This window comes from Corythoichthys intestinalis, chromosome 7 (assembly GCF_030265065.1).
Source record: "Corythoichthys intestinalis isolate RoL2023-P3 chromosome 7, ASM3026506v1, whole genome shotgun sequence".
Taxonomy (NCBI): Eukaryota; Metazoa; Chordata; class Actinopteri; order Syngnathiformes; family Syngnathidae; genus Corythoichthys; species Corythoichthys intestinalis.
In genome coordinates, this window is record NC_080401.1 from 53,873,129 (window position 1) to 53,895,752 (window position 22,624).

Sequence of the window (22,624 nt, forward strand, 5' to 3'; positions counted from 1 at the left end):
AACTCATTATCAGTATAAAAGACAACTTGATACTGAAATAGTAGTTTGGTTTAACCTGAGAGTATTTTTGAACAATTTTGGAACTAATGTACAAAACATTTAATTTAAAAAAAAAAAAAAAAAGGAGGGGGGGGGGTGGTGGTGGTACATCAATAATCGTTTTATAATAGAATCGGAGCCTCTGAATCGTAATCGAATCGTTAAGTGCCCAAAGACTCCCAGCTCTAGTTGTAATAAATAAATGCATTTTTAATATTTCATATTCTATTTAGCACAAGACTTATTTGTCATGACTACCGTAATTTCCCGAATATAACGCGCACTTTTTTTCCCAAAAATCAACTTGTAAAATCATGGTGCGCATTATACACAGGTACAGGGATGGAGACAGAAATATATATATATATTATATATATTTAAAAACCGTTTTGTTTTTAATTGACACGGCCATGTTCTGTTGAAGAAACGTATGCGGCGATCCGTTGCCAACCATTAAGGTACGTGACGTCACCATTTTGTTCCGGTAATACTTCACTCTGATCGGTCGAATGATTTCGTCTGTGTTAAATTCTGCTTTTTTCACTCTTCATAAAGCACAGAATTTAGTTTCTTGAACTCATTTGAGTCAACGTTTATTGCAGCTCCGCAACTCGGACCTTAACAAACGTAACACAACACAGACTTCCTGTGTCCGTCAACTATATCTGTCCGTCGGGAAAGTCAAACTCAAATAACAATAGTTCCTATTGTTACTGTCGTGTATACAGCCTATGAGCTCTCTCGGATTTCCGACTTACGTTCTCACTTTCATTTTACCGTATCAATCCATGGAAGAAACATTTATTCATCATGATGAAACAAGCAAGTTATACAGCAGCTTTTAAAAGAAAAGTCACATCTGTTTTGTTTTCTCCTGGATTCTGGTAAGTTGAAGAAGTTATCAGATCATATTATTACAGTACATATTGTCAGTTTACGGTAATTTTTTAAACTACCAATGTGCTATGCTATGTGCTGTGTTTCACCAGTCAGTAAAATGACATTTCTGTATCTGTACAAGAGCTCTGTTTTCTTGTATTCTTCTATTTATTGGTGCTAAAATTAGGGTGCGCGTTATACACGGGTACAATAATTTTCCCTAGATTTTACAAGTAAATTTGGGGTGCGCGTTATACACGGGTGCGCCTTATGTTCAGGTAATTACGGTACACTGTTTATTCAGCTCTTGGGGAAAAATACTTTGATAAAAAGAATATCCTTTAAAAATATTGGAGAGACTGAAACAATGACATTTTGCGGCTTTTTCGCATTTTCCTAGTTCTGAATAATTACCCCTAAATGGGCGGGATTCTAAATCAGATGAAACCATGACCCTGCCGACGTCATACTCCTGTTGGGGACGCTAGAGCCCTATAATGGTAGGCGTGCCGAAACAGCTGATTAAAAAACTCATTTCTCGTCATCTGCGCTTTACAAAATTGTTTTATATAGTCAAATCGTCTCAAAATATGATTCTAGTTCCCATAATAATGCTATTTAAGACTTTTTTATCCTGTCGTAGGCACTTTAACATTATACTTTATACTTATGCTCAAATTTGCTAATGCTTTAATAAAATAAAAATCTTGTTCAATTGATTTTTTTTCTTTAACCCAGATATCTCAAATTAACACATTTTAAAGCTGTAATTTCAATAACCTGGTACCGGGAAATCGTGATATTTTGGCTTAAATTTATCATACAGTCAGAATTTTTATTTTTTTGACTATGTTTTCCGAAATTTCCAGGTTTGCGGCGAGTCAGCAACCAGCACACTTTTGCTCAATACACGATGTTTATTGATTAGAAAATGCAGAATAAATGAGATTTATTGATTATAATCCCACAAGAGCAAGCAAACAAGTATCAAAAACAAGCATAACAAATGGCAACGATGACGCTAGATTTGAGTTTGTCAATCCCAGAATCCCCGCGCTACCGTTACAGCACAACCAGGTGTTCCTTAGCAATGAAAATCACTTACCGTGACAAATGAGTGGCAGCCAACGCTCCGGTAAGGCGGCGAAGGGACAAAGCCAGGCGATCCGTACGTGACCCGCCGGCGGACTTCACGGGTCGCCCGGAAATGTCCGGTTTTTGAAGGGACGCGCCCCGCGGAGGCGGAGAGGCCAACCTCCGTCCCCGAGCGGCGCGGCCCTGCCCAATGACAAACATCAAAGCTACTTTTGGTTCAGCCCCCATGAAAAAGGGCTTTTCACATGGGACAAATGAGCTGTGTGCTGCAACAGATGCAACAAATGGTAAATATTATGGGTGCAAAACAAGTTATCTCGTGAGATTCCCTTTTAGCTATGGGACCCAGGCGTGTACTGTGGTGCAAAACAAGTTATCTCGTGAGATTCCCTCCTAACTATGGGACTCAAGGTGAAAAACAATAGAAGTTGTTACAATCTAGGTCACAGAAGCAATCATACATCACAAAGGCATAATGTGCTAATGTTAAGGCATCACATAATATTTTCCCCCCATCAGATGAATTTGATTTTTGCCACTGAGTGTAAATTGACAAAATCAGATGTCGCTTTAGCCAATTTTTTAAGTGCGTGTGACACGAAAAAGCATGTTTATTTCATAATACACACGGTATTTTATACTCCTGAATGATATAGTCCGCTTGGATGTGTGTGGAAGCGATCACTATATTCATTTAGTTTTTTGAATCCCGCGCTATGAAAATGAGTGACTTCCGGCAACAGTCTCGAGTTGAGAAAGAGGGCGCTGTGACGTGTACGGAGGAAGGAGTCCTCTTCACTTTACAGCCGTACTGTTGTATGAGAAGGACTAAGGATTCAGCTGATTTTGTGGATTAATACCTTTATTTTCGCATCACGTCAGCAGAAAAACCTTGCTGTATGAGGGAGAGGCGTGTGCGCCTTTTTGGAGTTTCAAAAGGTTCCCATTCACCGGTGAATATTGGCCAAAACAAGCCCCACTACTGTGGGACCATGAGACTTACGAGGAAGTGAGTAAACATCGTGTTTTGTATTATGTCAAATACTGGGATCATTTTAATACGGAGGTGGCTTGCATTTTGTGGCTGACATGCTCCTTGTCCCCTTAACTGACAACCGGCGGCTTGTTGCACATTCCCCCGCTGGGCGAGCACTACTCTCGGCTTTTGCACTCTTGGTGTGCTCGATGTGCTGTCAAATTTTCCACCCGATCAGAAATTGCAACTTTGAGTTAAAAATAGCCGCGAATACAGCGATTACAAAGTAAATACTACAAACTTTCTTTAAATAAAAGGACTACTTAAGTTTGATCATTGATAGGCATGTAAAAAGCTCTCCTCATGCACATGAGCTGCACGTTAGCTGCACAACAACTGCAGCCGCCCTCCTCCGGGGAATGAGCTGTAAATTGCTCTCCGCCGGGCGGTTTGCCGATCGGCGAAGACAATCAACAACCCAGTCGTCATGTCAAATGATCCGGGCGAGTTAAGTGCGATTTTTCCGCTTTGAAGACTTTGAAACATCACTCGGTTCGGGTTAGCATGTTGGCCAACTGTCACGCCTCTTGGTTTGTTTACATTCTCAGAAGCCGGGGAAGGGATATTACATAAACCAGATTTAGGTGTCATAAAATATCGATCGGGAGATGCGACAGTAAAGGTGAAGTCGACAGTTTTGACCATTATGGAGTAATTTTGCCATGTCGTCCTGAATAAGTGCATTTTTATTATTTCATATTCCATTTAGCACAATCCTGTTATTTGCCATGACCATGCCATTTATTTAGCAATTGGGGAAAAATACTTGGATAAAAAGAATATCCTGTAAAAATATTGAAGTAGAGAGACAGAAGCAATGACATTTTGCAGCTCTCTTCGACGCGTTTTTCTCGTTGTGAATAATTCCCCCTTGGCGGGCTGACTTGTCCTTCTCAAGCCCTTTATTTAGCTACTGGGGAAAATACTTGGATAAAAAGAATATCCTGTAAAAATATTGGAGTAGAGAGACTGAAACAATGACATTTTGCGGCTCTCTTCGTCATGTTTTCCTCATACTGAATAATTCCCCCTCAACGGGCTCAAGCCATTTATTTAGCTAAAGATACGCGATAATATCGGTCACGGATAATTATTGGCCGATAATGGCAATTATGACGTCATACAGATAATCCAGATAATAAAAAAATTCAACCGAAAATGCAATCCGATAATTATATACTTGATTTAGCCTCCAAATGTGCGCAACCTAAGAATTCAGCACGCCGCCTCCTTAACTCCTCCCCTCTCTGAAGCCCCTGAAGGAGGAGGGGTTGAGGAGGCGGAGTTACAGAGCAAGAAGTAGTTGAATATTATGGTGGCTGTTACTAAAAAAAAAAAAAAAAAAAAAAAAAAAAAGACGCTCTCGCCATCTGCGAAACATGTACCACAGAAGTTCCACGAGGCGGAAAGAAAGCGTCCTCATTCAAAAACACTAACCCAGCAGCCATTTTAAACTGCATCACAAAGATTTTTGGAACGAATACGAGGCTGTTGCTAGCGGGAATGCTAAAGCTATTGTAAACACAAACTAAGTTAAACTACAGAGCTTGTGACGATACAGAGTTGTGCTGTTTGGGAATGCAGCCCAAGGCGGGCGGTAAATTCGCATCTAAGCCTAAACACCGGCACGACTGGAGACCGATAGTCGGCAAGTAGCAGTCTTCCGACGGAGCCTGCCGCTCTGGCCGGTCCGGCAGGTCGGTTCCCCGACTTCGGGACCTCTGGCGAACACCCCGGTTTCTCGAGCGTTCCCTCACGGCGTGCGAGCAGAGCCAGGACACGCATACGCCGCGGCGAACCGGCCGGGGCAGGCGGATTACCCGGCACGAACGTAGCTGCTGCCGCCGACACAAAACACAATTTTTTTTACCGAAATGGCCCGAGAACCAAAGCCCTGGATAAAGAAATAATGCAGTTTATACCACCACCATTCTTAATGAAAAACATGCCAATCATATCATTTTTTAACCATGGACATTTGGACAATTGATGTCCATTAAGCAAGCTTATCATGACGGCACAGTGGTTAGATGATCATTTAAACATGGAGAAAACGAAGTCAGCCAATCAATAATGCGTTCAGTATGTAAAATTACGACCGATCAGATGACTTTGTAACGCTGCCTTTATTTTCGGCTTAACAAAACCCAGGCACAAAACTACACGCACGCGGATGCGAGGTCCAACTCCGTCCAAATAGTACTGCCATGTATCAGTTTAGCTGCTGTAAAGCAAATGTCGTGAGTGCCGCAAATGTAAACAAAGCTTTGCAGAATGGGTACATGACATCTCGGTCTTTTGAGTTAATCATTTTCACAGTGTGCAACAAAGCATATAAAATTAGCAATCACTTTTCAAATTATTTAACTTATTTGTCAGCTCAATTTGTCACAGTAGATAATCAAAACTTATTGGCACTTATGAACACTTATCAATTTAAATATGCACATTCCTGTTGTAATGAAATAACAATAATATTCTGTAGCCACAAATATTATTCAAAATCTTTCCTTCTTCCAAGTTTTTTTTTTTTTTAGGATAAATTATAATAGCTAAAATAAGGCTGTTAAGATTATTTTCAGCTAGCTATTTTTCTTCCAAGAAATCTGAGAGAAATACACTTGAAGCGCTGGCAGATAATTTCACTTATTTCCAATAGATTTACACTTAAAACTGACTAGTTTTAAGGAGGAGTTTTGCAGTGTATTAATGTTATATATGTTTGGAATGGCTTACTTTTAAAGGCATTTTTGTGCAACTTAGGTATTTACTCTGTAAGTAATTGTTGCCAAAAGTTTACCATTACACAATGTCAGACACTGTCATTATTTAGATGTTGGAATTGACGACTTGTTCATATTTTATGTTGAAAAAAAAAGAGCAATAAATTATATTTTTGCACAGTAATATTTTCTTTTGTGTATACTTTAAAATTACACATCTTTTAATAGAATTATCGGCTTGACATTATCGGCTATCGGTTGGAATGAGGAGGAAATTATCGGTTATGGGTATCGGCTGAAAAATGTATTCTCGTGCATCACTATATTTAGCTATTGGGGAAAAATACTTGGAAAATGAAATAATGGTGATGATGTCTCCAGATCGCGTCTCTGTCACCATGACAACTGTGGAGCCTGGAAGACGGTTAATTTTTTTCATTCGCGTCTCTGTCACCATGACAACTGCGGAGCCTGGAAAACGGTTAATTTTTTTCATTCTATCTTTTTCGTCTTCTCTCATCAGTCCTCCTCTTCTCTTTTTCTCATCTATTTTATTTACTACTAATACTATTATTGTTTTTTTTCTTTCTCAATTTGGCTAAGGAATTGGCTTAAATACTGCTTAACTGAACAGAACAAGGCCCTCCTTGTTTGCTTGTCTGCCATGTCGTCCTGAATAAGTGCATTTTTATTATTTCATATTCCATTTAGCACAATCCTGTTATTTGTCATGACCATGCCATTTATTTAGCAATTGGGGAAAAAATACTTGGATAAAAAGAATATCCTGTAAAAATATTGAAGTAGAGAGACAGAAGCAATGACATTTTGCAGCTCTCTTCGATGCGTTTTCCTTGTTGTGAATAATTCCCCCTTGATGGGCTGAGTGGTCCTTCTCAAGCCATTTATATAGCTATAGGGGAAAAATACTTGGAGAATGAAATAATGGTGATGACGTCTCCAGATCGCGTCTCTGTCACCATGACAACTGCGGAGCCTGGAAGACTGTAAAATGTTTTCATTCTATCTTTTTCGTCTTCTCCCATCAGTCCTCCTCTTCTCTTTTTCTCTATCATCTATTTTATTTACTACTAATTAGGCCCAGAGCACTAAGCGTGCGAAGGCCCTATTGTTTTGCAAAGGATTATTATTTTTATTATTATTTTTTTTTCCCAGGGCAAATGAAAATGGCCAATTTGGAGGCCTGAACATGCACGAAAAGTCACCAAAATTTGCACATACGTCCGGAAAATTGTAAATTTCGATAATTTTGCAACGTTGCAAAAAAATATAACAAAATGGCTCAGTGGCGCCCCCTTGAAATTTTAAAATTGGCCTATAACATTAGGGTCTGTCAGCGTAGAGCAATGAAATTTGGGGGGTCTATACCTTGTCCAAAACCGCTCCAAAAAAGCATTTACACCCATATTCCAAACCCAACAGGAAATCGGTTATTTTGGATCAAATATGAAATGTTTATCGATTTACAGGGTGCACATTTGAGACCTTTTCACCGAGGGAGTTAGTTGGATCATCTTCAAAATTGGTGAGACTGTTCAGGAGACATATGAAATCTTAAGTTTTGAAAATGGTGCGTTTTTATTCACGGGTCTGACCTGGGCATGGTGCCAAAGTCGGCCATTTTTTCGGCAAAATGACAAATTCAGTAAATGACTAATAGTTCCTTGACACAACGTTCAATCTTTTTCATATTTGGCATGTATGTGTGGTATCCCACCCTTAACACGAGTGCATTGAAATATTACCCATTAGGTCTAGCGCCCCCTAGTGAGAACAGGAAATGCCTTTTTTTACAAGACAGGTTCCTCCTCCAAGGGAAAAAAATCTGTTGACCTCAAACTTGCATCAGGGGAGCCTTAAGACCTGTGTTCAGGTGCCTGATGAAAAATATTGAGGTTTCGTTGAGGCGGAGGGGTCCAAACAGGAAAGTGAAAATGAACGTCAACAATTTGTCACGCAAAAAACTTTGAACAGTCATAACTCGGCAGATATACAACATATCTGCGCCAAACTTCCCGTGTTTGTTGAGAGTCATACCCTGAAGGTTCTTGTAGGGGTCATTTGCATCAACTCTACAGTGCCAACTAGTGGCGACAGAAAGAAGTTTTAAAAAAGGCCTTTCCTATTGGGTTTTTTCAACATCGAGCGAGGAAATTTGGGGAGTAGATACCTTATGCAAAACTGCTCCAAAAAGTCTCTTGCACCCATATTCCAAATCCAACAGGAAATCGGGTATTTTGGATAGAATGTGAAATTTTCATGGGTTCACAGTAGGAGTTTACATTTGGAGGCTTGAATATGCACAAAAACTCGTAAAAATTTGCACATACATGCGGCTTTGGATAACGTTCGATAATCTTGCAATGTTACGAAAAAATGTAACAAAATGCCTCAGTGGCGCCCCCTTGAATTTTTCAAAAAGGCGTTTCCTATTAGGTTTTTTTAACATAGAGTGATGAAATTTGGGGAGTCGATACCTTGTGCAAAACTGCTCCAAAAAGTCTCTTGCACACACATTCCAAATCCTACAGGAAATCGGGTATTTTGGATTGAATTCGAAATTTTTATCGATTTTCAGTGTGCACATTTGAGACCTTGGCACGGAGGGAATTAGTTTGATCATCCTCAAAATTGGCGAGACTGTTCATGAGACATATGGAATCTTAATTTATCAAAATGGTGTGTTTTCATTCACGGGCCTGACCTAGGGGAGGTGCCAAAGTCGTCCATTTTTTCGGCTAAACGCCAAATTCGGATAATGACTGATAACTCCCTCATACAACGTTCAATCTCTTTTAAATCTGGCATGTGTGTGAGGTATCCCAGCCTGAACAGGACTGGATTGAAATATTACCAATTGTGCCTGGCGCCTCCTAGTGGGAGCAGGAAATGCACTTTTTTACGGGACACACTCCTCCTCTAAGGGGAAAAAAAAAAAATCAATCAACCTCAAACCTGCATAAGGGAAGCCTTAAGACGTGTTGAGATGGCTGATGAAAACTATTGAGGTTTGGGTAAAGCAGAAAGGTCCAAAAGGAAAGTGATTATGACTGTCATCATTTTCTCTCTCCACATATTTTGAACAGTCATAACTTAGGAGATGTAGAGGGGGGCTGTCTGCCACCACCTCGACCTGCATGCCGTCCGAGTTTGCATGGCGTCCGAGTTGCGCCAAACTGCGAGGGCCCGTTCAGTCCTGCTTGCAGGCCTAGTACTATTATTGTTTTTTTGTTTTTTTTTCTCAATTTGGCTAAGGAATTGGCTTAAATACTGCTTAACTGAACAGAACAAGGCCCTCCTCGTTTGCTTGTGTGCTCTGTGGCAATATAGTCTGGTAATGTTCACAGGTGTTGTGGGTATGTGAGGCTCACAACCCCGCTACGTGTGACAACAAGGTGTTCTTACGGCCCAGCGTCGGGCACCCTACCAGACCTCCAAGACTTCGTTGAGGATGACACTGAACCCAAAGAAAAGAGGGACTTTTGCACCCACACGCACCCCAACATACACTGAAGGTTCTGTTAGTGATGATGAACTTACTGGTGTGTAAACTTTAATGGTTTATTAAGGATTAATCGAAAAGCATTGTCAGGGGTTTTAGATGGTGCTATGTACATACATTTATAGGACCAAAAAACAGCGTATAATGAGAGTTTGGTTTCCATCTTTTTCCTTTGCTAAGTTTTTTTGATGGGTTTCTTTCCTACTCAAGCAATGAGTGTCATGTCATGTATTGTATTTATAATCATGATAAACAGGTGGGAATTGTGAGAGAATTTATTCATGCTTAAAACACAACCATTATATATTATGTCAGGGAAGTTCAGTTTGAACCCCGAGAAAAATACCAAAAGATAGCTCAAAATGAGAATAATGAATGAACCAGCCAAGGATTGGCTGCTTCAAAGACTTTTATATAACATGATATATCACCGGGACAAAATGATGACTCAGCTAGGAGCTGAGGTCAACCAGAAAGTACGAAACTGTTCACTAGAAGCTAGAAACTTATACTGTTAAAAAGGGCGGTGCCAAAGCGCACCGTGAATCGAAACTTTACCAAGAAACGAAACTCATCATCTCACAAGCCTTGGTATTTTTCCATACAAAACATCTCAAGTTACAGAAAAACATCTCTCATAGGGGAAAATCCACCTTTAGCTATAACCTTGAATCAGCAGCTGTGGCCAGGAAGAAGTTTGATAAGCCACAGCTGATATATTGTACTCATTCAGGGCATATTGGAAACAACAGAACATGACAGTCCATATTTGGGCATATTGACTCCGTCTACAATCGTCAAGACTATGGAGAAGGCCCACTCAAAAAGATTACAACAGATTGTTCTAACAATGATACTCTACGCTATAATCAGGGGTGCACATAAGTGGTCCGCATGCGCGCATGCGTACTGGACGTAGACAAACGCGCTGGCCCTCAACGGTTTCCATACGCTTTTGCGTACCGATGGCTGACCACTGTATTTGCGGCGGACATGAGAAAATAACTTCTCAAAATGTCGAAGAGGCAGGCCACACTGAGTCATTACTTCCGTGTTCCCCGACCCCCGTCAAAAGACAGACAGATGACAGAGACGTCACCGGAGCTACCGAAAAAAAGGACTTTTGCTGAAAAGTGGCTACTGGAGGTACCATGGCTAGAAGCAAATGATGCTCGCACGGAAATGCGGTACAAAATGTGCCGTGAGAATCCAAATGTCGCCGATAAGAGTAGCGCATTTTATGTAGGGTCAAAGAATTTCAGCCATCCAAACTTTTAAAAGCACGAAAAAAACAGCATGTGGCAATTAAGCAAACTATCGATGTCAAACAGGACCCCACTCGCCCTATGGACAAGTGGCGGAATAAAGGTAATGAACAGCGACATGCACTGACAAACGTGTTTTTGCTCGCATTTTACGAAGCTAAACATGCACGTTCAATGAGGTCTTATGAGGAGGACATCCCACTTTTAAAAAGGCTTGGAGTTAATGTGGGAGCCGCATAATGCCCTTTATTTTGAATTGGTGCTTTTTATTTCTTTACATTTCACTTCAAAGTAATGGTAATTTTGTTGTGCCAGTTGATGTTAATCAAGCATTAATTGTTAATGTAATTAATTAAAGTTAATTGGCTCTAAGTAAAGCTTGTCATAAATTTATCGCATCAGGCGGGTCGGCTCTCAAGCTCAATGAGGACCAAGTCACATCTCCAGGTCCTCCTCTGAGAACCTGGGCAAAAAAATTATGTGCACCCCTGGCTATAATGTATAACAAAAGCATTCAACGTATAATATATAATGGTTGTGTTTTAAGCATGAATAAATTCTCTCACAGTTCACAGAGGATTACTGTGAATCTGAGTGTATGGCTGTATGTGTGTATGTCGGCTGGATCGTTTTCAGAATGGATGAGTGTATGTATATTTACATGTTCATAAATATGTGTGTTGATTACAGGATTTCGGTAAATTGCACTAACTACTTTATTAATGGTATTTAATGAATTAGACAGCGAAGGAGAGGAGGTGACACAGTGTATTGACTATTATACAAACATAAATTGCAAACAGTATAAACCTGAGCAACTCAAAGTGTTGACGAATATGAATAATTGCTCATACCTACATTTAAATATCAGAAGCCTGAACAAGCACTATGATAATCTAGTTACTCTTCTTTAGGGCTGTCCCAAACGACTAATTTCCTCCCGATTAGTCAGCCGACTATTTTTACGATTAGTCGACTAATCTAATATTTTTTTTTTTTTTTTTTTTTTTTTACTAATTTAATAATGACATTTTTGTTAAAGCTTATTAATTCACAAAAACATTTTGGAACACCTAAATTCTTTATTAACGTATAAATAAATAACATAGATATCAATAATAAATCACAATGGGGTCAAATGCTGCTGGCATTAACTGGTGCAAAAAAATGTAAACGGAAACACTGTGACTTCACCTGTTTAACAGGAGTCAAAACAATTCTTACTCTTTTTGCGGTATGTCATTGTCTATATTATTCTAAATGTTAAAATGAATTGCAATGTCCCGGACAATAATTTTCAGAATATTATATGTGAGTTCAGATGCTCTTTCCGGTGTGCATTCCGCATTTTTTGGGGAGGGAGGGGAAAAACTGTTCAACTTTTGTTTGTTTTAACCTGAAGATAACGCAGAGGGCACACTGAAATATTACAATTATTTTGAATGAAAGGCACACATACCCACAGTAACAAAAATTAAGTATATAGTATTAATTTCATAGTATACTACTATATGTAAAACTGTATAATATTAAGTAACTAACATTAGTGCAGTCATGGATTACAGTAAGATGGCCAGTGGTGTTTCCATATATATTTTTTATATTATGTATATACAGGATATATGTATATATTTTCCCTAAGTGGGAGCTTCCATGATCCGAATAAAATTAATAATTTAAAAAAATATATAATTATATTATTTTATTAAATAAAAATGCGCGTTGATACGACACACACAAAGGCAACTTCCATTAAAAAAATTGTTAGAGAGTTGTATGGACTTACAATCCGCTAGCTTGTTGTTTCTTGTTGTCTTCGAAAATTATACTTGGGTGACGGCGCTTCAAGTGTTCGTTTATAGCCGACGTGCTACCGAGAAGAAGTGTTAATACAACCTAACTAATCAAGCATTTATCGAAATACCACCACAAACAATACAAGGAGTATGATGAGTATATGAGGAGTATGATGAGAAAACCGAAGACAGAAAGAAAGGTCATACGCAACGAACACTGGCAGAAACTTTTGCTATGCGTGACAAACTGGCACTTGACAGTCCCAAAGCACAGGGAAGAGTCATTGCCGAAGGAATCATTCTGGATGACGAGCCATTATCTCTCGTGAGTAAAGTGGGATTTAGACGCATCGGGCAGACTTTTTTCAAAAAAGATATATTCATATATTTATACTAAAACGATGGATCTATGTATGTACTTTTCCAGCGTTATTTCGCTGTGTAAATGCATTTATAATGATAAAATTATGTAGAGTATTTAAACATTGAGAACTTGCGTTTTTTTTCTGCCGACTCGAGGAGATAAAAATAAATGTCAAATCCACTATCCACCTGTTAGAACACACATGCAAATATAAAATATATAAATGTTTATTGAATATCCAACTTACAGTCTTGTTTAACTGGGAGAGTTACAAAAGACAGGCTATAATTTGTTATCATTATGCATATATGCACTGGCGTCACCAAACGTGATCACACAAAACGTAACCACGCATCGCTCCTGAGTCCTAACAAATAAAGCATAAAATTTTGTTTTTTTCGGGCTCGTGCCTACAAATAAAACATAAAATTTTGGGGGTTTTCGGGCTGGGCAAGCAAATAAAAGGGAGTGTGTAATAGTTAATAGTATGAGGTTGTTTGTGTGTTTTGATTTTTTAGGACAGTTTACAATATTATTAGCATGTTTTACTGTCTGAATATGTCATTTCTGTTTGTTATTTATAATGTTTTGTGTTTATCATTTAATAAACAGGTCAGTTTCTTGTTACCAACCATTATGTGTTATTCCAACTCACCTAATTCAGCTAGCAAGTTGTTATCAAGACTACTAAAACCATTTTCAACATGAGTCTGACAACTAAGTAAGGAGGCTAAATAACTTTAAACTTTAATACATGCTCAGAGAGGCCGGTATCGGTATCGGCCAGTATCGGTATCGGAAGTGCAAAACAATATCGGTATCGGATCGGAAGTGCAAAAACCTGGATCGGGACATCCCTAGAAAAAAGTCATACATGCCATAACATGGTCCGGGTTCAATGCTCCAACTAAATTAATATTTCACCATCACCACCTTCTGAAGCTAAAAGAACACAACTACATTCAAAATGCTTGCATAATGTATCAGGTCATCCATAAACTAAACCATAAATTAAGTGATCTCATCCCAATCTATACTCCTCAGCACACATATACTACCAGAAGAAGAAAAACATCACATCACAGGAAAAAAACAGAAGGCTAAAGTCTACAAGCTTTGGCATTGTGTGCAGAGGACCACAGATCTGGAATGAACTGGACGAAACACTTAAAATGTCACACTGCATCTCTATTTTTAAGAAAAAACTGAAAACTCATCTCCTTGCTATGTATGCTTAATATGCTGTCTATGAATAACATTCCTAACGTATCACATGCCAAATCAGATGTAATCAGAATTTTGAAATTTCCCGTAGTTAATTGTATGGATGTGTACGGAGCCCCCCAGGTGGCAGAGTAGAAAAAAATTTAAAAATCATAGCTAATCTGTACCCACGGATTACTAATCTGTACCCACAGATGACTAAACTGCACCCACAGTTTAGCAATTTGTACCCACAGTTTAGTAATTTGTACCCACAGATTACTAATCTGTACCCAGAGTTTACTAAACTGTACCCACAGTTTACTCATCTGTACCCACAGATTACTAAACTGTACCCAGTTTACTAATCTGTACCCACAGATTACTAATCTGTACCCACAGTTTACTAATCTGTACCCACAGATTACGAATCTGTACCCACAGTTTACGAATCTGTACCCACAGTTTACGAATCTGTACCCACAGTTTAGCAATGACCCGGAAACAGTAGTCACCAATGTTTGGCGGGGACTCCGAGTCCAAACGCCGAGGGACCAAACGCCGAGGGACCGACCGACCGAGGAAGAAAATGTGCAAACACAACATGCCATATTGATTGATGACACCTGAAAGTGTAGACGGCTACCAAAGAAAACGTGCAATAGTTACGTTTTAAAACCCCTTTGTTCGCCGAGGGCAAAAGGTGCAGGTGCTTGCTCAGTCAGTCCATCGGCGTTTGGAGTCCCCGCCAAACATTGGTGACTACAGTTTCCGGGTCATTGCTAAACTGTGGGTACAGTTTATTAATCTGTGGGTACAGTTTATTAATCTGTGGGTACAGATTAGTAATCTGTGGGTACAGTTTAGTAATCTGTGGGTACAGATTATCTATGATTTTTCAAATTTTTTTCTACCCTGGCACCCGGGGGGCTCCGTAGATGTGTATGGATTTGTGTATGTGTGTGTTGTTTGACTGGGCCCCTAGTCCAAAAGCTTTAAATAGCTTATTCGGAGTAGGGCTGCAGCTATCGAATATTTTAGTAATCGAGTAATCGACTGAAAATTCTATCGATTAATCGAGTAATCGGATAAAACAAATACATTTTTAGGTGAAGAGCAATTATAAATATACATGAGAAAATAAGACATTTCATCTCATCTTGAACCATTTTCAGTCAATGTCTTTATTTTTGATGTATGTTGTTGAAAACAGCCAACAATTGCATCTCAGATGTAACTAGAATAAAAAAAAGACTAATTCACTGCTTTCACTAAAAAAACTTTTAGATCTTATCAACAAAAAAAAATATATATATATATATATCTTACCTAAAAATGCCGTTATGCTTGATAACACACATAACTTAAAAGTTAGGATTTTTTTCCCACGTGTTTCAATTGAATTTCTATTTGTGTCAAGCCATTTTTAAGTTCTAGTTAAGTTTTAAGTTAGTCTAAACTGTAAGTCCTGATAGGATTTTGAGTTTTTGCAGTGTTCAAAATAAATGTATGATACAGGCTGTATTGGAGCACATTAGGGACCAGTGCTACTTGGTGTTTTATCCAGCAATGACTACTGAGCTAAAATTGATAGTTAGCATTACTGAGTTTTTATTTTTCACCCTCATCACTCCACAACGCTATGTTATGTTAAAGCCTGTACGTAAGACACGTTAGCCACGCATCGACAGTGGTCATAATTAATAGAAACCTAGCCCTCCGCAGGGCTAACGTTACGTGAGCTCGTGACAGTAACGTTAATCTTATTTATTAGCGCTTAGCGCTCTTTATTAGCGCTTCGCGCTCTACTGCTTTAAGATGGCGGCGGTTTACTAACGCTGCCCAGACGCGGCCGAGTCTGTCATTTCGCATCTAGTTCAACATACATGTGATCTCTATGAGACGCATCAGACGCTACCTGCTACCAACTAGCATCAGTGCAGGCAAGTATTTAGCAACGTCGGCGTCGTGTGTAGCGGCTGTCTGCTGCAGTAAGTTGTTTTTTTTGTTTTGTTTTTTTTGCTTCGTCCTCTACGCACGTAACATCAGCGCGTTGTCCCGCAGTAAAAGTAGTCCGAGCAAAACGTGATGCTTAGAGCTGTCAAAATAAACGAATACTCGAGGTGAATAAAATTACTCGGATCAGTTTTTAAACTCGAGTTACTCGAGTTGCTCGAGTATTCGTTTCAGCTCTAATTCAGAGTGTCCCTTTCATGCATCTTGTCAGATGAACTGCTTGCATATATGACCATGTTCTTGTGTGTACCATTATAGACCCTACCCACGTGACGTCACAACTCCGCTCTCCTGAATGGTACCGCCCAACTGTCCGTCAAAACATAATGTTAACCTGTTACGGCTACGTACATTCCACCTATTTACGGCGTGTTTTTCTGCTCCTTAACATTAATAATCAAAATGGTGAAGGCGTGTGTGGCTGTTGGTTGCACTAACAGAGAAGATGGAAGGAGAGACTTGAAGTTTTACCGTATTCCGAGGGATCCAAAGAGGAGAGCGAAATGGACGGCTGCAATTCGACGTGAAAACTGGGCACCAAAAAATCACCACAGACTATGTAGTAGTCATTTTATATCTGGTAAGATGCATTTAAGATATACTTAGAGGGTTTTGGGCTGACAAATAACCACAATTAAGATCATTGCTAGGCTAATCGTCGACAACATACATGTATGTATGTAGTGAGAGTGCTATCGCTAAACCATATAAACATTAAAAGCCTTAACTCCATTGACAAACGACATGAAATACATTAGACTTGACAGTGGATGTTAGCAATAACAAAAGATTTTGAATTGAAAATTTCCTAACTCACCTTTCCAAGCACAAGATAGATTCCTGCCGAATTTTCCTGGACGAGGACCTGTTTCACCCAACCAGCAACGAAGTATTTATAAGCCTCCAAGCTCTTGAAGTTTTTCAAATTTTCGTGAGAATAGGCTGATTTTGTGTGGACAAGATAATTGTAAATATCAGCGTAGCAGATGTCAGGCAGACAGGGCGAAGACAGTGGGTCGAAAAACATTGATTTGGGCATCAAATATGGATCTGGCGACTGTATAGAACGAAGCTTTTCCACATAACGCCTTTTATGCAACACATCCAGTGAGTTTACGGCATCAGAAAGCACAGGGTCTTCCATGAAATGCATTTTAAATTCCTCGATCAATTGAAACCAATGCTAATACAGAGACAAAATGACGGACAAGTGGGCGGAACCATACAGCGAGCACGTGGTTTTGTGACGTCGGTGGGTAGGGTCTATACGATGTGTGAATAAACTAAACTAAACTAAACTAATAAAAAGAATATCCTGCAAAAATATTGGAGTAGAGAGACTGAAACAATTACATTTTGCGGCTCTCATCGTCGCTTTTTCCTCGTTGTGAATAATTCCCCCTCAGTGGGTTGCATACTAAATCAGATGAAATCGTGACTCCGCTGACGTCATCCACCTGTTGGGGACGCTCATGCCCTATAGACCCTACTCACCTACATCACAAAATGGGCGCGTTGCTGTTTCCGGCCGCCATATTGTACCTATTTTTAGACCTATTCTCATTGTTTTCAATTAGTCGAGCAAGTTATACAGCAATTCATGGAAGCCCCGGTGTTATCTGACGCTGTAAACTCCTTGGATGCGTTGCATAAAAGGCGTTACGTGGAAAAGCTTCAGTTTATCCATTCGCCAGATCCGTATTCGATGCCTAAATCGATGTTTTTCGACCCGCTGGCTTCGCCGTATTTGCCTGACATCTGCTATCCTGATATTTACAACTATCTTGTCCACACAAAATCAGCCTATTCTCACGAAAGTTTGAAAAACTTTAAGAGCTTGGAGGCTTATAAATGCTACGTTGCTGGTTGGGTGAAACAGGTCCTCGTACACGAAAATTCGGCAGGAATCTTGTGCTCGGAAGGTGAGTTACGAAATTTTCAATTCAAAATCTTTTGTTCTTGCTAACATCCACTGTCAAGTCTAATGTATTTCATATCATTTGTCAATGGAGCTAGGGCTTTTAATCTTTATATGGTTTAGCGATAGCACTCTCACTACATACATATATAATATGTAATAAATATGAAGTGCGATAGCACTTCTCCAGATTGTCCCTAGTTGAATTTATTTTTTGGCTTTTGGCCTCAATCGTGAAATTGTAAATTAATTCTATGACAACTGTCTGATTATCCCCTTATAATTATATATTTTCAGGTAGTTCATTCACAACGTCTGAGTGTATGTTGTCGGCGATTAGCCTAGCAATGATCTTAATTGTGGTTGTCAGCCCAAAACCCTCTAAATATATATTAAATGCATCTTACCCAGATATAAAATGACTACTACATAATCTGTGGTAGTCGTTTGGAGCCCAGTTTTCTCGTCGAATTGCAGCAGTCAATCTCGGTCTCTTCGGGTCTCTCGGAATACGGTAAAACTTCAAGTCTCTCCGTCTATCTTCTCTGTTTTTGCAACCGACTGCCACACACGACTTCACCATTTTGATTATTAATGTTAACGAGCAGGAAAAACACGCCATAATAGGAGGAATTTACGAAGCGCTAATGCATTAACATGACGAGTATACGGACAACATGGCACGGGGGTGTGGCTGTGACGTCACGTGAGTAGGGTCTATAATGGTAGGCGTGTCTAACCGGTAGATTAAAGAACTAATTTCTCGTCATCTGCGCTTTGCTAAATTGTTGTATATAGTCGAATCGTCTCAAAATATGATTCTAATTCACATAATAATCACATTTAAGACATTTTCCCACCTGTCGCACGCACTTTAAAGGTTGCCAAACCCCTGTTCAAGATCTTTTTCAGTAAATTTCTCAGCACGTGTAATGCATAAAATGGTGGACATTCTTTGACGTTCTTAGAGCCTTCGTCAACCTTATTTTTATAAATGACACCTGGTAACGAACGTGAAGGCCAAGAATTCCCTTAAATAGGTAAATAACGAAAAATAGCGGTTTAAAAAAAACCCGACTTACTGTCTTTTTCTCGTCGAAGACGTGGGTTGAGCACCGCTTCCAGAAGCGCCCGATGCCTCCTCTCGTTCGCCTCCTCGTACTCAGCTATGGTTTTCTCGAATAGTTCAAAAACGTCCTCGACAGCCACGGTTAGCTTTCGCTTCACCAGCTCTCTCAACATTTTCACTTTCCACATGTTTGTCGATATTTCGACGCTGACGAACGTAAACTACTGCGAAAAACAGTCTATTGTTCAAGATAAGACGGGTGGGATCTTCTTCGGCGCTTTGGGGTAAATCCTTGTATATCTTCTTCTTCGTCTTCGGCGGCGATTTCTTCTTCGTTGGTTTAATTGTATTTCTACATTACCGTAATGCGTGAGACACACGCAATTGCCTGTTTTCTCACGCACGCACGCCACACATCCAATTTCTCACGCAAAAAAAAAAACAATCTGATTTTGGGCCGAGACTCGTTCGTTTCTTTTTCAAACTCTCCGACAGTAGATGTAACCCTATTCGCTGCATAAACATCCTAGTTGCGACAGAAGAAGACCTTCAAGAAGACAATTGCGGGAGAAACTCGAATGGAGAAAGAATCACTGCGGTGAACTGAGCCGCGTTTTGTTCAAGCCAGCCGCACTTTCTTTTCTGTTGCGTTTCTCTTTCAGGTTTTACCGCACAGTGACAGATGGCGTACGTGCCGAAACTTTCTTCTACAAGCAGAAAACATTATTGTGACGTCACGTGGAAGAATAGCTCAGTAACAGAAGCTGTCGTCTGTCACACCTGCGAATGCGGATTCGAATCCCGCTTGAGGCCTTCGAATTATTTTTTTTTCTCAATAAAAAAAAGAATGATGGCTCAATAAAAAAAAGAATGATGGCTGCCTGATAAATAAAAACACTGTTAAAATAAAAAGTTTGAAATCAAGCATGCATTTTCTGTACTTGTATCAAGTATATTGACAGATCGTATTCAATTTGTGGTAGGATTTAACGAAACAGATGGAAAATGTGTAGCTGTCTGAATGAAAAAAAGAAAAATTCAGAAACAGCAAGAACAGGACTACAAGTGTACACTGATAATGAAAAAAAAGGTCAAATGACCTCACAGCTACTTAAGTTTTAATCAAGTAAATCTATTAAAAACCTATACATAAAAAAAGGGAAAACTAAGAGGTGTGCCTTGAACTCCAAGTAAAGTATGTCAACCCTGCACTGGTTTGGGGTCAAAAGGTCAAATGGCCGAGGAGCTATTGAAGTTTGAAGCTAGTCAATAATTCAAAAATCATTAAAAAAAAAATTTGGGAGGCATCTTTCAGTTTTATTACCTCAATTTAGATTTTGAATCAAGTACTTACGAAATTCAGGCTGTCATTGGGATACATACGTTTAAAAAAAAAAAAAAGTAAAAATTATATATACTTCCTTCTGATCAACCCAATGGATTTAAACATGAAAAGGAACCCAGTACAACTTGCTCATGTTTGTGACATTTTAACTCGGAATGGGTAAATTGGACTCAAATAAAATAAAATATGGAACGCCAAATAAAGATTTAAAAAAAAATAAGAATAATAAAAAAGAAAGGATAAGAAATCAATCCATCTACAATTACTTTAGAGGGCGCTAACCCAATTGGCTACACAGGTATTATAATTAATTATATCTGGAGGACGGAAAAGAACAGCAAAAATGGGCAGATTTCTGAAAGGAAAAACAATGCGGAACAAAGACCTCTGGCAATTAGCTGGAGGTAGGGAAAAATTGATTCATATTTTCATTAAAAAAAACATTTCAAAGACACGTTCACCTGAACAGTGGATGGAACTCAGTGTGGAAATTTTTAGATGGCAAAACGCGAAATTTCGCAAATGGCTCCAAACTATCTGGAAAAAGGACCGAAGAGGACTGCGGACAGAGGTGCTTCAAGGTGGGTTTATTTATGATTAATCTATGTCCAAAAAGTTGGTTGACACACTTCTTTTTTAAAAAAAAAAAATCATGCCATTTGCGAGCAAGCCATAGAGCCAACAGGTTAATGCATATTAGCCCATCAAGTTTTCCACATTTGAGTTGCACTAAAATGATAAAGCATCGTCCTTATAATCTGCTATATTCACCCATACATCGCAGATACAAGTGAGAGTTATATTTAGGGCCCGAGCACTAGGCGTGCGAAGGCCCTATTGTTTTGCAAAGGATTTTTTTTTTTTTTTTTTTTTTTTTCAGGGCAAATGAAAACGGCCAATTTGGAGGCCTGAACATGCGCGAAAAGTCACCAAAATTTGCACATACGTGCGGAAAATTGTAAATTTTGATAATTTAACAACGTTGCAAAAAATGTAACAAAATGGCTCAGTGGCGCCCCCTTGAAATTTTAAAATTGGCCTATAACATTAGGGTTTGTCAGCGTAGAGCAATGAAATTTGGGGAGTCTATACCTTGTCTAAAACCGCTTCAAAAAAGCATTGGCACCCATATTCCAAACCCAACAGGAAATCGGTTATTTTGGATCGAATATGAAATTTTTATCGATTTACAGGGTGCACATTTGAGACCTTTTCGCCGAGGGAGTTAGTTGGATCATCTTCAAAATTGGTGAGACTGTTCAGGAGACATATGAGATCTTAAGTTTCTAAAATGGTGTGTTTTCATTCCCGGGTCTGACCTGGGCGTGGTGCCAAAGTCGGCCATTTTTTCGGCAAAACACCGAATTCAGTAAATGGCTAATAATTCTTGACACAACTTTCAATCTTTTTCATATCTGCCATGTATATGCGGTATCCCAGCCTGAACACGACTGCATTGAAATATTACCCATTAGGCCTAGCGCCCCCTAGTGAGAACAGGAAATGCCTTTTTTTAAGAGACAGGTTCCTCCTCCAAGGGAAAAAAATCTGTTGACCTCAAACCTGCATCAGGGGAGCCTTAAGACCTGTGTTCAGGTGCCTGATGAAAAATATTGAGGTTTCGTTGAAGCGGAGGGGTCCAAACATGAAAGTGAAAATGATCGTCAACAATTTGTCTCGCAAAATACTTTGAACAGTCATAACTCAGCAGCTATACACCATATCTGCGCCAAACTTCCCATGCTTGTTGAGAGTCATACCCTGAAGGGTCCTGTAGGGGTCATTTGCATCAACTCTACAGTGCCATCTCGTGGCGACAGAAAGGAGTTTTAAAAAAGGCCTTTCCTATTGGGTTTTTTCAACGTAGAGCAATGAAATTTGGGGAGTAGATACCTTATGCCTAACTGCTCAAAAAAGCATCTTGCATCCATATTCCAAATCCAACAGAAAATCGGGTATTTTGGATCGAATGTGAAATTTCTGTCCATTTCTAGTACAGTTTACATTTGGAGGCCTGGACATGCACGAAAACTCACCAAATTTTGCACATACATGCGGCTTTGTGTGGATTTCGATAATCTTGCAACGTTACAAAAAAATGTAACAAAATGGCTCAGTGGCGCCCCCTTGAATTTTTCAAAAAGGCGTTTCCTATTAGGTTTTTTTTAACGTAGAGCATTGAAATTTGGGGAGTCGATACCTTGTGCAAAACTGCTCCAAAAAGTCTCTTGCACCCATATTCCAAACCCAACAGGAAATCGGGTATTTTGGATCGAATGTGAAATTTTTATCAATTAACAGGGTGCACATTTGAGACCTTGTCACAGAGGGAATCAGTTGGATCATCTTCAAA

General features: G+C 39.3%; 1 protein-coding gene across 1 annotated transcript in view; it reads right to left on the bottom strand.

Annotated features, from left to right (window-relative positions):
* Nucleotides 1–19,411, bottom strand: part of LOC130918545 (zinc finger protein Xfin-like) — a 28,884-nt gene extending 9,473 nt beyond the window's left edge. Inside the window, exon 1 of the mRNA XM_057840332.1 lies at nucleotides 18,940–19,411. Within this exon, the coding sequence (XP_057696315.1) occupies nucleotides 18,940–19,114 (175 nt within the window). The 5' untranslated portion in view covers nucleotides 19,115–19,411. The remainder of the gene's footprint in view (nucleotides 1–18,939) is intronic.
* Nucleotides 19,412–22,624: the final 3,213 nt, after the last annotated feature.